Here is a 16,520-nt window from a genome sequence, read left to right as displayed (position 1 = left end):
GTCATACAGAGTGAAGTAAGTCAGAAGGAGAAAAACAAATACCGTATGCTAACACATATATATGGAATAAAAAAAAATAAAGTTATGAAGAACCTAGGGGCAGGACAGGAATAAAGACGCAGATGTACAGAATGGACTTGAGGACACGGGGAGGGGGAAGGGTAAGCTGGGACAAAGTGAGAGAGTGGCATGGACTAATATATACTACCAAATGTAAAATAGATAGCTAGTGGGAAGCAGCTGCATAGCACAGGGAGATCAGCTTGCTGCTTTGTGACCACATAGAGGGGTGGGATAGGGAGGGTGGTGGGGAGACGCTAGAGGGAGGAGATATGGTGATATATGTATATGTATAGCTGATTCACTTTGTTATAAAGCAGAAACTAACATACCATTGTAAAGCAATTATACTCCAATAAAGATGTTTTTAAAAAATTAAAAAATAAAGTTTTTTTCCTCAAAAAAAAAAATTTCTATTGAAACTCAAATGCCCCCTTTGAAATGTAGGAAACCTACTTGTCAATGAGACAAGAAAAACATATATGTACTCTATACTTAGTAGACTTCTTTTGACACATACTAATGATTAGATGTGCAGAGGAGAGAAATCAAAGCTAATTCACCAATCAAAGTACTGGAAATCAGATTCCAAACCAGAATACTCATTCATGTAATCTATAATACAATTTTCTTAATGAAAATAAACATTACTAACAGATTTTTGCTACAATCACAGGCTGGGTGAAAAACAGCAACTTTAGGGAGACTGATTGAAGTGTATAACTAATAAATCAAACAGAGAATGGGTCAAAGTACTATATATCTACAGAGATAGCTGTAGAAATTCATAGATGACTACTTGAATTTTAAGTAGTCTGAAGTAGATCACATTCTTAAACTAACCCACAAGATTTACGTATATCAAAACTGCTATTTCCAGTTACTTCCTAGCTTCAATGTGGCATAGATTGTGTAATTTTTAAGTTCCCAAGCTAGTGGTGTAAAGGAGCTTCTGAGGAAGAGAAACATGTCTTTCCAGTGGCAGGAGTTACGCTCAACAAGACACTGTCAAGAGTCCTACAGAATCTTGGGACTTCCCTGGTGGTCCGGTGGTAAAAGAATCCACCTTGCAATTCAGGGGATGCAGGCTTGATCCCCGGTCAGGGAACCAAGATCCCACATGCCGTGGGGCAACTAAGCCCGCATGCCACAACTACTGAGCTCGCGCACCTCAACTAGAGAGCCCACATGCTGCAAACTACAGAGCCCACGTGTTCTGGAGCCCACGTGCCACAACTACAGAGCCCATGCACCTTGGAGCCCACATGCTACAACTAGAGAGAGAAAACCCGCACGCCACACCTAGAGAGAAGCCCATGAGCCACAACAAAAGATCCTGCATGCTGCAACTAAGACCTGATGCAGCCAAAAAAAAAAAGAAAAGAAATAAATAATTTTTTTTTTAAAAGAGTCATACAGAGTCTTGATCACGGCTATGCAAGAATCTCTTGGCTCCGCTATCTGAATGGGTTGTAGACATGTTGCAAGGATACTGAATGTTCCTTTTGTCATAAGGGATACCTGGAGTGAGTCAATATGGACAAGCCTTTAAATAAAGGACATAGCAAGTAACCTTGGAAATTATAGCAAGCCTCAAGTCCAATTAGATCTAATATGAGTTTTTTTGATTTTTTAATCAACAAACATTTATTTCTTTTGGTCTCATCCATTTACAGATGAATAAACTCTGAAATAAAAGGCCTGTGAAACAATTAATAAACTCAGAGTGATGAAAAGGAAAGTATCAAAAGTTACAAGAAAAAATCACAGGAGATTCATTAAATAGATCTCAGTCCTTTTTTTCTCACCAAGCATTTAAATGTGTCAACAGTTCTGTCAATTCCTATAACTAAGGAAATGCTATGATGATATGTAGATGGTCAAACGGGAGCATTTCTCTGCCAAACTTTGATCATCAATCATCCACAACCTCATAGAAGCTGAACTTCAAAAAGTGCAACCAGATCACATTTTCAATTTTTCACTGGACAAAAGGCTGCTTCAGTCATCAGGAGGCCAGTATGTTCTTGTAACCACAGCTGTGGCTGTTATCCCACAAAACCCACAAAGACTTCATGAAACTGATCTGAACCAGTAGTAATTCCTACTTATGCCATAAAAATTGAGAGGGTAGGTCAATGCTGAAAATTAGTTATTTCACACGAATAGCAATAAAACTGTAGAATTTCTCTAAAATTGTAGAGTTGACAGCTCTGTAAAAAAGTGTTCTACGTTCAATCACAATGTGCGTGTATATGGGGGGGAGTGTTATCTCCCCACCTTACACTAAACGAATTCTCCAATACCAGCTGGTTATCCTACTATTCAACTCAATTCTGACACTATCTATCTGGAGGTAGCATCCTATTCCACAGGTAAAGGGCTCAGTCCCATAAGGCCGCCCTCCGCTTAAGACACCGATCTCAAGCCCCTGTTCCCTGTGCTTCTGACCAACTGGCTACAAATTGGGGGTTCCAAGGACCTCCTCCAACTCAGGATGCCGGTCACAAGTCCAAGTTGTTCCCTGTAGTTCTGACCAACTGGCTATAAATCAGAAGTTCCCCTGACCCCCTTCTTGAGTTTCATCAATTTGCTAGAGAGGCTCACAGAACTCAGGAAATCCACTTTGCTTACTAGATAACCAGTTTATTATAATAGGATAAAACTTGGGAACAATCCGATGGAAGACATGCACAGGGCAAGGTATGGGAAAGGGCAAGGAATCTCCCTGTGCTGCTTCCCAAATCTCCATGCATTCACCAAGCCGGAAGCTCTCTGAACAATGTCCTTTGGGTTTTTATGGAGGCTTCATTACGTAGGCATGATTGATTAACTCACTAGCCATTAGTGGTTGATTCGGCCTCCCGTCCCTCCCCCTCCCCCGATATCAGGGTGTAGGATTGAAAGTTCCAACCCTCTATTCACAGTTGTTTCCTGTGCAACCAGCCCCACCTTTAGGTACTTTCCAAAAGAGTCACCTCCTTCATATAAACCCAGTTGTGGTAGAAAGGGGCTTGATGTGAATAACAAGACACCAATTTAACCTTCATGGAAGTCATTTCAGGAACGGAGGGCCAGAGACCAAACATTATAACAAAGCCTTCTCCCACTGTTCTTACGCCTCAGGAAATTCCAGTGGTTTTAGAAGCGGTGTGCCAGAACACGGACCAAATATATATTTCTAACTATAAATCAGAATCTCACACTCTGCAATACTGTAGAAGGGACAGTACACATTGTGAAAGAAGTTCCTGGCCCTGTGGCCATAGTATGACAGCCTTGTAAAGTCTCCAGTTCCTGCTATGGGATGACAAAGCCTTACAGTCATTTGTCATTGGGTCTCAACCAAACCAATGATTTTGTTTCCACAGCTGGAGGTTGGGAAGATGAACTAGTATGGTTATTCTAATCCTCATTATTATTTTCATTTCATTTATTTCATTTTTTAAAAGAATGCTCTTTGCACAAATCCCCCAGGACAGAGAACAGTAATAGATGTGCATTACAACTAAATAAGCTCATAGCTTATTTTGAATGGTTATGTGCCAGACACTTCACTAATCACTTTTATGTAAGTAATTTCATTCTCACAAGTTGAGAGTGAGAGGTAGGTTTTTATTATCCCCACTTTACAGCTGAAGGCAAGGATGCCTCCACAGTTAAATAATAATAATAATAATAATATAATTAATATTAATATAATATATAATTAATATATAATACATAAATATTAATATAATCGATTAATTAATATTAATATAATATAATTATTATTATAATAATAATTATCTAGCAGAAGAGTAGCAGACTGGAAATTCCAACCTGTCTGACACAGGTTTTAAACATCTATACTACATTTCTTGAATTCAAAAAGTGATCTTATGGGCTGCTGGTAATAAATTTCACACATGTCACCACAATTCAAAAATTATTCAGTAATATTAGAAGCCACCGTGTTAACTATTTTAGTCAAAAAGGATTGTAGCTAATATAATCTGGTGTGGCCCTACTTAATTAAACAACTACCTGGGCTTCATGAGGTAATCAATTACATCACCTGATAAAATGTATATTTGTCTAAGTAAGGTAATGATTTAAAAAAATGAAGGAACAATGGATGGAGGGAGAGAGGGAGGGATAAAAAGAAGAGGGAAGAGGAAAGAAAGAAGGAAGTGATGGGGGTTGGGGAATGAGAGAGACAGGGTGCGGGGAGAGAGAGAGAGAGAGAGAAGGGGAGAGAGAAGGAGAGAGAGGAAGGAAGGGAACAGGAAATGCATTGCTGAATGTCAACCCTGTGTGGATTCTAACATCCATTCTGAATTCACTTTGAAATTTCCTTCTGTTCTATAGATTTCTTTACTCCATAAGTCAAAACATTTCACTCCACACACCAAAAGCATGATAAATTATGACTTCTCATGGCAGAACTGATTAATAGACATATTCGATACTCTTCCAAAAGACCGAATTTTTTAAACTCTATTTAAATGTCACTTTTCTCATCTCCATGTGACTTACATATTTTCTAAATCACCCTTCATTTCCCACAACCATCACACCAGAAGCTTGGTGATGAAGGAAAGACACCACTGTTAATAGTTTTGTAAATCTTGACAACTTATATTTTAAAATGGTTCTTTAGAAATGTAAGTATTATGTCTAGAACTGATTCTCATCTAATGTTATATAATTGAAAAGATACAGCTTAGTACTTTTTTTTTTTTCTTTTTAACTCAGAGGGAGCTGCAGCCCTGGAATCTTTACAAGGCAGTATTTGTTAATAATATATAAAAGCATGTTACATATCAACATCAATAAAGGCAAATCAAACTTGTTTTGTACTGATAAGTTGAAGACTCTCCAGCCAATTTCTGTATTCTGTTTGTCTTAATGAATTAAAAACTCCAGAGAATGCTCTGGGTTCACTGTATTACATTTAGGTATAATCAGACAGTGTTCTTTTGCCATGGAGTACTTGGCCCTGTATTAAGTCAAAGCAGCTTACTTTGCAGCAATAGGTCACTTGACTTAAACATGAATATTCAAGAATAGGAAAGACTGTGTTTCTCTCCCTGGGGAAGATGGCCTGTGCGTGGTGACGTGTTATTTGGCAGATATTACCTAACAATCCTCATGTTTCTTTGAGTCATACCTTGCTCATTCTGGCAGACAGCCTTCAGGATGCGATGTCCGGGGCCACACTTGCCATGATCAGGGATACAGATCCCTTCAGATGTCAGCCACTGATAACACACTGGATCCTCACAAGGAACAGATTCCACCAAGTGAGGGCAGTGCCCTGCTGGCCCTGTGGACTCCATGAGGACGTGGCGCTGTCTCATTCTAAATCCTAAAATGAGAAAGAATAAAAGGTTCATGGGATTCCATCCTGACCCAGCAAAGGAAAAGAAGCAGCAGCTAGGAAACTGATGAAACTTTTATTTGTGTACCTACAGCTAACTCTAAAGCATGTATTATTTTTATGCGTTTTATTTTATGGGAAATGGGGAGATGAGAGGAGGAAAGGAAAGACAAAAGGGAAAAGAACTGGAACAGAAAATCTGTCTTCTAAGAGTTTACAACTTAGGAGTTAGAGTGGCTAGGCATAATCAAATGGAGTAATAAATAGCATATGTCCAATGGTATCAGTAAACCAGAACAAATAAATGAAGACTCACAGAAATAGCCTAAACATAGATAAATCCCCATTTTCTTTTTGTTGTTGTTTTTGACATTCTTGTTACTCTCTATTAAGCTGAAATACATCTATGCTTTGACATACCCCAGGTCACTGTTTCAGGCCCTGAGATCTCCCTGTATCACTCTCCTGAGAATTCGAGGTCAGCCTGCCCTGTGAAGACAGGACATCTTTGGGCTGCACTCCCCACCCTGGCTAGACATGGGTCCCTGGACAATTACTCAGTTTTTAAAAATGTGCTGTGGGACTAGGCCCAAAGTTATACCATAATAAGGACGTGAATGGGTCTTACATGCTACAAGCCTACAGAGTCACAAACTCAATGTCACAGGAGTCAAGCAGGTACAAATTGAGGGCTATAGGTCCACCACAAGACTGTAGGGAGTCGTGCGGTCTGTGGTAAAACGGAAGATGTGTGCTTGCTTTAAAGTGTTTGACTATTATTCAGTTTCCATTGACTGTTACCACAAGGAAATGTAAACCCTATGTTGTCAAATCTTCCAATTTTGACTAAGAAGCCAGAAATCCAAGTTATGTTTTTTTTATATGACATCTCTCTATTTTTAAATAATGAGAATTAATTTACATTTTAAAAAGCCACGTAAGCTTTAAAAAGTGACTGAGAACGAGATGCAACCCTTTTGTTTGTGAGTTTTCCATCTCTGGCCCTCAGGACATATCACTTCTAAAAACTAGGCCTACCTTCCATGGATCTCATATTTTACCATCCATCCTTTAATTCTCCAAATTCAGTCAACGGATTTAATTCCTTTTTTTTTTAAATGAAACCAATCTTATTACATAATAGCATCTTAAGAAATGACCATTTATTCCTTGGGACAGGTAAAAATAAATAAATAAATAAGAGACTTTTAGGGAGATAGCATGAGAACACTGAATTCACAGCAGAAGACTGTGGTACCCCACCACTCTTCCCACAAGAGGAGGGAAGAGAGATAAGTTTGGGAGCATGAGAGGTAACAAAGCCAGATGTACCCCTCTCAGTTTGCCAGGGCCATGCCTATCTCCCCACAAATAGTAGTGAGGCAAAAAGAGTACAAGGCTCAAGGTGTAGTTGGCAAAAGACTGGCTCCTCTTAAGTAGTCAGGAAGGATGGAACAAATGGACAGGTGGTTTTAGGTCACAAGATGGAGCTGAGCTCCCTTAGAATGTTGCAGGGCTGGGCAAGTATTTTAGATACAAAGTTGTAAGGACTTTATCAGGTTTTTTTTTTTTTTTTTTTTGGTTCAGGGTTAACCCATGAGCTCCTTTTAAAAGACAGACTCTTACTTTATGGATTGACCACCTGTGGGAAGGCATCATTTGGCCAGTCAGAGAACATATCCTCATGGCAATGAAAATATTAAGGTCAGAGGCAATTAAAACAAGAGATGGCTTCTGATGCACTTCATACCTCCAAGTTTATGTCATTAATTAGTCAAAATAAAACCTGCAGGAAAATTCAGCTCCCTTCCTGGGCCACCTTGAGAAGAGCGGCAGGAAACATACAGAGCTCTAAACTACACTTGATGGCCATCAAACTACAATGACCTGTGAGCCCTCATTGCCACACAACTTGGATGACCTCTATTCTTACATGTAATGTCCATATGCTGCTTATTTATTGTCTTATGCTCGTGCTTGTTTAGTTTATATCTTTGAGCAAGGCATGACATGGGTCTCCATGATTTACAATGTTTGACAACAGGCTCAAAAACTTAGCAGTCTTTACGGAGGGATGCTGGGTGTCCTACTACCTAGAGCTTAACACCAGTGAGGGGCAGGTGCAGTTTTCCTCTATAAATCAAGTGGCATCTATCTCGCCATAAATCTGGAGATTACGTCTCCTCAGTCAATAAATTCTTTCAGTCACTCATTTGTGCTGCCCTTGTCCTGACGCTAACTCGGATCACATCAAAGCACAAGCTCAGCATAGACAAAAACCTTGGATTCTCTTCTTAGCGCTTAACTTTAATCACACACTGGTGTTCATGGCTGCAATAGACATCAGGGTTCCTCTGGGTACTTCTGTTCTGAGAGATATGCAACTGCCAAGTCCACAGTGGCTGGGCCCAGCCAACCATTTACCTTCATTCACTGAATTCCATACTAATCAGATAGTACCATTCAGTAAACATTAACTGCCATATGTAGATCAATATAATGTACTGTGGGAAGCCACAGGAGGAACAGAAAATATAAATCTATTCTTCACAGAGCATACAGTCCAACAAGTCAAAAAGCACATATGTTAACTAAGCATCCACCCCATACCAAGACTGTGATAGCCACTTTACTTCTATTACCCCAAATTAATAAATCCCCTAAACAATTTCATGTTACTATTCTCATTTTACATATGTGAAAACTAAGACTAGATGATAACTTATTCCTTCTCCTAAGGCACATAACTGATTAAATGGATATGTATGAGGGATAAATTAGGAGGTTGGTATTAACATATACACACTATATATAAAATAGATAACCAACAAGGACCTACTGTATAGAACAGGGAACTATACTCAATATTTTGTAATACCTATAAGGGAACAGAATCTGAATAATACACACACACATATACACATATATATGCATATATGTACATATGTATACATATATGCATACATATACATACATATATATAACTGCATATATACGTATAACTGTGCTGTACACCTGAAACAAAGTATTGTAAATCAACTATACTTCAATTACAAAAATGGATATGTATGAAATTCAGCTGAGGTCTTCCTGAGTTGTCACCTCTTCACAAGAAAGAATTCAATTCAGCTCTTGTGTATGACGTGTTCTAGCCCCACTTAGAACCGTAAATCTGACAGGTACAATGGATCATTTCCTTAAAATAAAGCTGTGCAGATTACATATCAGAACTTTAGGTACTGAGTAGCAAGAAGGAGTTCTAAAAATCACTTCCTGACCACAGATTCAGTTCACCTTTAGTGAAACTATATTTGCATGGTTTTTCTCTATGAACCCAAGGATTTAGTATATATTCTACTATTTTAGTGCATATGCTACTGAGGATAATTAAAGAAGAATGATTCATGGGTTGGGGAAAGAAAAGGAAAGAAGTGCCAATGGCAGAAGAGAAGTCAATGTTTTTTAACTGAAGCCATAGAAAAATTAAAGGAGGCTCAGGAGGGTCCAATCCAGGTCTAAGGACCTATATCTTCACATGCTAGTGGCCGAAAAGTGTCCATGTGAGCTTCTACAAAGCCACTAATGCCAACACTTGTCTCTACACTAATTCTGTTGGGACAGGCTTGAAGAAACACCCAGCAGGTTGACCAAGGAGAACAGAAGCTTATTCTCTCTTAGAGCATTCCAGTTGCCCCTCACCTCTGCAGCCTTGGACGCTGGTTAACAACTCTGAGTCAAAAAACCTGAGCACATTGAATCTTTGATTCTAGCTCTTTAGAAATCAACAACCATTCCTGCAAGGGTAACACCTTATAGTATTGTTCTAAGTTGACACCTTCTTATGAATACAGAAAATAAGAAGCAGAAGATCATGAGCATGAGGGCCCTCAATGCTCAGGATGAGGAACAGGCGTAGCCCACCACCAGCCCCAGCAAACACAGGTATGGACAAAAGGAAAAAGAAAAAAAAAAACAACTGTCTTACATATGATCTGTGACAAAGCAAAATTATTTCATAGACTTCTCATTAGTGGTGGATCTTTCTGGCAGGCATGGATGAACATGGAAATTTTCCCCATCCTTCTTACATAAGACCTAAAACATGTCAGTATTTTCCTACTTTAGTGTGTCATCTAAATTGATTTGTTTCAGAGCATAAAAGACGATGTTCATAGATGGTCATGGCTTCTCAGTTTCACAATGTATTTTCCTATGGGGATTTTTAGACCTTTAGGTGCTATAATGGGGGTAGGGGCAAGGGATACTATACTGAGGGAGGGTAGGATTCCCTGAAGTCCTAACACACAAGCAGTTACCTATTGTAATGCCATATCGGGAAGCCTCCATCAAATTTCTCTTAAGAACAACTTCTGTAGGCAAGGTTGCCTTTTTAGAATATATCTGAAAAGGGACAAGGATATCATATAAATGTATGTCTGTGTATCAAAAAGAATTTTTAAAAATGCACTGTACCTATGGGTAGAGTTCGTCCATCAGCAAGTTTTTCAGGTTATTTCTCTTTCATATATCTCTAATTATAACTCTCTGGGAGAGTATCAAAGATAAAGCAATGAATGATAAAATCTGATCCAATTTAAATTCCTCTGAAAGGTGTCCTAGCTTCACTTGAAAAGTACCGACCTGCCGAACACCCATCCCCTTGTCTGCCTGTCACAGACCTGATGGAAGGAGCAAAGGCTGTGTACAACGGCGGATTTTCTAATGTACTTTGAATGGCTGATGGCCACAAACCTCAGATGATTCCTGATTGAAGGGTGTCTGCCTAAAAATAACAGCCACATGAAGATAATTTCTATAGCAACTAATTTCTTCTATTAGATAATAAAACATTTCATGCTTTCTCATCCTCTTCTACTATATATTTTTTAATGTGAGCAAAAGGGACCATACCAAAGCAATAACACGTGACTGGGAAAAAGACGAGTGAGGAGAAAAAGTAATTACCTCCAACTCTACACATTTATTTCTTGCCGTGGTGGTTTGCTTGTTTTTCTTCCTCAAACCCTCCACCATCCATACATAAAGAGGAGTATAAAGTATCTAGGAAAATATGACTATCCTAGATTTCTGCTAGGAGGTTCACTGCATTTCTTTAGGGTAGGCAATTCAAATATGAAACTAAACATTTCAGTTATATCCAGAGTTGTGTGATGTTTAATGTATTAACCAGTGTACTCCAGCCTCCGTGGAATTCTCAACTACATTTAGTTTGTGCCAGTCAGAGACTCTGGCAGAACCCATGGTAGGACCATGGGACAGACCTAGACTGAGAGGATACTGGAACTCATGCTCACGAATCAATGGAAATAACAAGATGACTTAGCCGCATCATAACACGCTTGGGGAAATAACAAGATGACCTAGCCTCATCATAACACGCTTGGACTCCTTGTAGGTACAGAATCATTTCCCTGGAGGGAGAACTCAATTTTTTATTCTTCCCAAGAGGGATGACAGGCAGGTGGTCCTGGCAGGTTTTAGTAAGACCTTACAAATAAAAATTCTCTCTACTCTAGGGACACATTTATAAAACTACAAACTCCCAGACCTGAATAACAAGCACTGCAGCTTATACTCTCTCCCATCTGTGATTACTGAGCTCCTAGGGCAGGTCACTTAGCCTCAGTAATTCTCACCAAACCCAACATGCCCCTAAACACTGCAGGTGGCTGGTAAAACTACCACCTTCAGATAAAGAAGTTCTACTGTCTCTACCCTTTCCTTCAAGTCCCAAAGGCTAAGCCTTTCTTTGAAAAATTTATTGTTGAAGGCAATAAACACACATCCCAGATACCTGGTGTTCTCAAGCTATTCTTGGAATACCCTCCCCTTCTCATACAACTGCAATCTACTTTTGCTCTCTCTCCAAAGATGATGCACTGGAGCTAAGGTGAATCCCATGTCTCACACCATATCTCCTACATCAGCTCAGTGATTCGCTCTCATGGATAATGGTTCCCACTGGTCTATGGGCAGAGGGCTTCTCTGCTAACCTCAGTGTTGGACTTGTGCCTTGATCCAAACTTCTTTAGACTTATGGAGGAAATCATTAAGGAAGCCAGTGTTAGAAGGAAGAGTGGACTGAGAAGACAGGGATGCAAGTTCTTAGAGTTGGCCTGGCCATTATTAAATTGCTATGGGATTTAGGATAATTTCTTTACTTCTCCACACTTTAGTTTTGACATTTTAGGAAGTGTTGGATCCTTGCTGAAACTAAATGCTGATACAAAGTTGGGCAGCATATTAGTTTCCTTGGGTGACCAAAACAAAGTACCACAAACTGAGTAACGTAAAACAACAGAAATCTGCCTCATAATTCTGGAGGCTAGAAGCCCCAAATCAAGGTGTCAGTAGAGCCATGTTCCCTCTGAATGCTCTAGGGAAGGACTGTTTTCATGCCTCTCTCCTAGCTTCTAGTAGTTACTGGCCTATAGAAGCCTCACTCTAATGTCTGCCTCTGTCTTCACATGGCCTTCTCCTTGTCTTCTGTGTCTTTGTATCTTCATAAGGCACTCTCCTCTGTGTGAAGCTCTGTGTGCAGATTTTCCTCTTTGTATAAGGATACCAGTCATTAGAATAGGGCCTAGCCCAATCCAATACGACCTCGTCTCAACCTGATCACATTCACAATAACCCTATTTCCAAATAAGGGCATATTCACATGTCCAAGCAGTTAGTATTGAACATATCTTTTTGGAGGACACAATTTAACCCACAACAGGTCAAGTCTAATGAACGATGCACCAGGGTGCCTTTGTCAGAGTTGACTTATGCAAGATGGGGAGAGAAGCCAATGATGAAGTAGTTTGGCATAAAAGCATCTTGGGAAAATGGGGTGAATGAAAGGGTCAAAATGTTGTGAGTTTCCCAGATGAGTTCCATGGACCTGTTCTGAGTTACATGGAAGAGAAAGACAGAAATAAAAGTTGAAAGTGCAGTTTTTCACAAAGGGTTTTGTGAAAAGTTGGCTCAAGTGACCAAAACTGCAACACAGAATTGGGAAAAAGGAGCATTTTCTGAATTGTTACAGAGACTCTATGGGCCAGAACAAAGGGGACAAAGCATTTAATAAACATCTATTACATTTGACCCCTGCATTTCTTCTATCTTCTTGCAGGATCAGGACCTCATATTTCCCTAAGGGAGTTGCTCCTGCCCCACTCTCAGCTTGTGAGGCTTGGATGGAGTTGTCCCTCCAGTGGTGGCCATATGCTTAGGACCTGGCTTGTTCAGCCCCACATCCCGCAATCAGAGCGTTTGGGTCAGAGAGGAACACATGACACAAAGCAGCCAGTGAGATTCAATTCCAGGACTCTTCCTGAAATTATTAAGGAAGACACTTCTTGCTACTTTATTTACCATCGAAAATAAAAATTACCTTATGTGTGTATGCGTGGTGAGAACTTTTAAGATTTAATCTCTTAGCAACTTTTAAGTATACAGTATTGTTATCCATGCTATACATTAGATGCTGTACATTAGATCCTAAGAACTTATTCATCTTGCAACTGAAGTTTGTACACTTTGATCAATATCTCCCCATTTTTCCCACCACCTAGTCCCTGGCAACCACCATTCTACTCTCTATTACTATGAGTTTGGGTTTTTTAGAATCTACATAAAAGTGAGATTATACAGTATTTGTCTCTCTCTGTCTGACTTATTCCACTTTGTATAATGCCCTCAAGCTTCCTCAATATTGTCACAAATGGCAGGATTTCCTTCTTTTTTTTATGGCCGGAAAATATTCATATATATATATATATACTTTCTATATATATGATATAAATATATATATGTGAGATATATACATATATATATATAACATTTTCTTTATCCATTAATCTGTCTTTGGGCATTTTGTCTGGTCCCATATGTTGACTATTGTGAGTAATGTGTCAATGAACACAAGGGTACAGAGAGAGAAAAATATTAAAAGTCCTTACCACAAAAAAAAGGTAACTCTTTGAGGTGATGGATATGTTAACTAACCTCACTGCAGTAATTATATATATATATATATATATATATATATACGATTATATATCAAATCATCATGTTGTGTACCTTAAAATTACACAGTGTTATATGTCAGTTACATCTCAATAAAGATGATAAAAATTAAATATAAAAATAAGATATCCTTTATAAGATGTTATGTTGATTTTATTACAATGTTCTAGAGAAAAAAACAAACTCCACATAAAATGTGTTTACTGATTTTGTGACACAATTAGATCTAGAAACCAAAACGTGTGAAAAGAATGGATCTAAGAATCAAGGAAACAAAATTTTTAACTTTATTCTCTAATTTGTGATCTGCAGACCATGTTGATGTTAACTGACCTCTGAAAGTTTCTATGAAATTGAGAGACTTTTACAATCTGCCCCAGTAAAATCATAAATGGATTTTACGAATTAAGCTTATATAATTAGGATGATATAGGGCTAATTTTTTGTTTTGTTTTAAATCAAACATCAACTGCATAAAATAAGGTTCAAATGTAAAATTGCCTCTTAAGCAATAAAAGACAATTATTTATATCACTGAAGGGATTTAGAACAACATCTAATACTTGAATTTTTGTTAACAAATTCTAAGAAATAGATGTTTCAAATCAGAGTGTCTCAAATAGTTACAGAATTTTGTTTTTGCCTTGTTATCCATCTGTCAAGGACATGAATAATCACTAAAAGGCATACGTTAACCAAAACTAAATCTACCAACAAGAAGGATATATAATAAAAGTTTAGTGGTTGAAAAAAAGAAAAGAAAGAAAATTAATGCTGATCTTTGCTCCATGGAGAGGACCTGCCTTAAACTGAAACTAATAAAGGGAAAAGTAGAAGCAAGAGATGGAGAAATAGATTATAAATAGAAAGAGAAAAGAATAGAAGATTGTAGAAACAGAAGATTATAAAGAGGAAGATAAAGAATGAAACTGTGCTCTGTTGACCTCTTGATACTCTGGGATGCCACCCTACCTTCCCTTCTATTTTTAGCTAGATGAGCTAATAAGTTCCCTTATTTTGGCTTATACCAGTTGGAATTGGGCTTCTGTCACTTATAACCAAAAGTGTCCCAATGAATATAGGGCCCACTTGGCCTGGTGTAGGTTCTCCAGCTTTGAAAGCAAAGGAAGGCAACACTCAATGCAGTAACGTTGTGCCAGCAGGGACAGCCATGGCCACAGTGGCTGCAGGAGCCTAAGTCCAGCCTCAAATGATGTTCTAGACAGAGACCTTAAACCAGAGACACACATATCAAACATAAGAGGACTGGTTCTAATAACAGGTAAGTCACCCTGGGGAGCCTCACATACAACTACAAGAGACTTGCATAGTCCAATTATACACGTGTGGACCACAAGACAACAAATCGTGAGTGTTAGAATTAATGGGAAACTATTTGTACCTATAAGCTAAAGAGGCTTGGGGGGAATTCTGGTTACATGTCTAATACAGGAGTAGCATGAGCTTTCCAATAGACCCCCATATTCTATTGAGATGCAGATTTCTATTGTTTGACAAAAGACTTAAATTTAGTCTTTCTGTCCTAGATGCAATACACATACTCCTCTTCTACCTTAGAACAAGAGACAGCATAAAGAGAAAAGCCAAGGGACATGGGTGTGTGAAGCTGGGCGTGCCCATGTGTGCCTGTGAGCCCTCTGGGGAGTGCTGAAATGTGAGTTTTCAAATGGAGGTAGAATTAAGCTGAGAGCGTCAGTATTGTAGCATCAAGCACTTGGCCATGTGCTCTTCTTTTGCATGGGATAACTGGAGGGATTAGTGCTTAGCAAACACAATCTAACTTGTGGAATGTCCTTGGATCTCATTTCGCTAAGTAAAATGAATATTTCCTTTTAGCACTGCCATTAGGGAACACAGTATCAATAAAAACTGAAGAATCAATAAAAGAGAAGTCAAGATGGCACTAAAAATGTACATTTGAAGATGCAGATGTGTATATAACAGCGAACCAAAGAAAACAAGACTGCTAAGACCTACAAATTTTTTTTTTTAAATCTTTTCTGGAGTGTGTGTGTATATATATATATATATATATTTTTTTTTTTTTCACTAAAGCTCCCATCAAGGGCTTCTTTTCTTTTCTTTTTTTTTAAATATGTTTTTTTTAGGATTATTTAAATTTCTTTATTTTATCCATTGTATATGTCTCTTGGCCACTGAAGAGTTTTGTGGGGGTTTTTTTTAACATCTTTATTGGAGTATAATTGCTTTACAATGTTGTGTTAGTTTCTGTGGTATAACAAAGTGAATCAGCTACACATATACCTATATCTCCACATCTCCCTGCCACCCTCCCTATCCCACCCCTCTACGTGTACACAAAGCACGAAGCTGATCTCCCTGTGCTATGCGGCTGCTTCCCACTACCTATTTATTTTACATTTGGTAGTGTATATATGTCAATGCCACTCTCTCACTTCATCCCAGCTTACCCTTCCCCTCCCCATGTCCTCAAGTCCATTCTCTACTTCTGCTTCTTTATTCCTGTCCTACCCCGTAGGTTATTCAGAACCTTTTTATTTTTTTAGATTCCATATATATGTGTTAGCATACGGTATTTCTTTTTCTCTTTCTGACTTACTTCACTCTGTAGGACAGACTCTAGGTCCATCCACCTCACTACAAATAACTCAATTTGTTTCTTTTTATGGCTGAGTAATATTCCATTGTATATATGTGCCACATCTTCTTTATTCATTCATCTGTCGATGAACACTTAGGTTGCTTCCATGTCTTGGCTATTGTAAATAGTGCTGCAATGAACATTGTGGTACATGACTCTTTTTGAATTACAGTTTCCTCAGGGTACACGCCCAGTAGTGGGATTGTTGGGTAGTATGGTAGTTGTATTTTTAGTTTTTTCAGGAACCTCCATACTGTTCTCCATAGTGGCTGTATCAATTTACATTCCCACCAAGAGTGCAAGAGGGTTCCCTTTTCTCCACACCCTCTCCAGCATTTATTGTTTCTAGATTTTTTGATGTTGGCCATTCTGACTGGTGTGAGGTGATACCTCACTGTAGATTTGATTTGCATTTCTCTA

General features: G+C 38.6%; 1 protein-coding gene across 1 annotated transcript in view; it reads right to left on the bottom strand.

Annotated features, from left to right (window-relative positions):
- The window catches only part of THSD7B (thrombospondin type 1 domain containing 7B), a 773,362-nt gene that overhangs the window by 486,633 nt on the left and 270,209 nt on the right, over nucleotides 1–16,520 (bottom strand). The window contains exon 6 of the mRNA XM_024122279.2: nucleotides 5,213–5,410. Coding sequence (XP_023978047.1) covers nucleotides 5,213–5,410 — 198 coding nt within the window. The remainder of the gene's footprint in view (nucleotides 1–5,212; nucleotides 5,411–16,520) is intronic.

The sequence above is a fragment of the Physeter macrocephalus genome, chromosome 2 (assembly GCF_002837175.3).
Source record: "Physeter macrocephalus isolate SW-GA chromosome 2, ASM283717v5, whole genome shotgun sequence".
Taxonomy (NCBI): domain Eukaryota; kingdom Metazoa; phylum Chordata; class Mammalia; order Artiodactyla; family Physeteridae; genus Physeter; species Physeter macrocephalus.
Note: the sequence above shows the minus strand (reverse complement) of the source record. Positions and strands in the feature narration are given on the sequence as shown.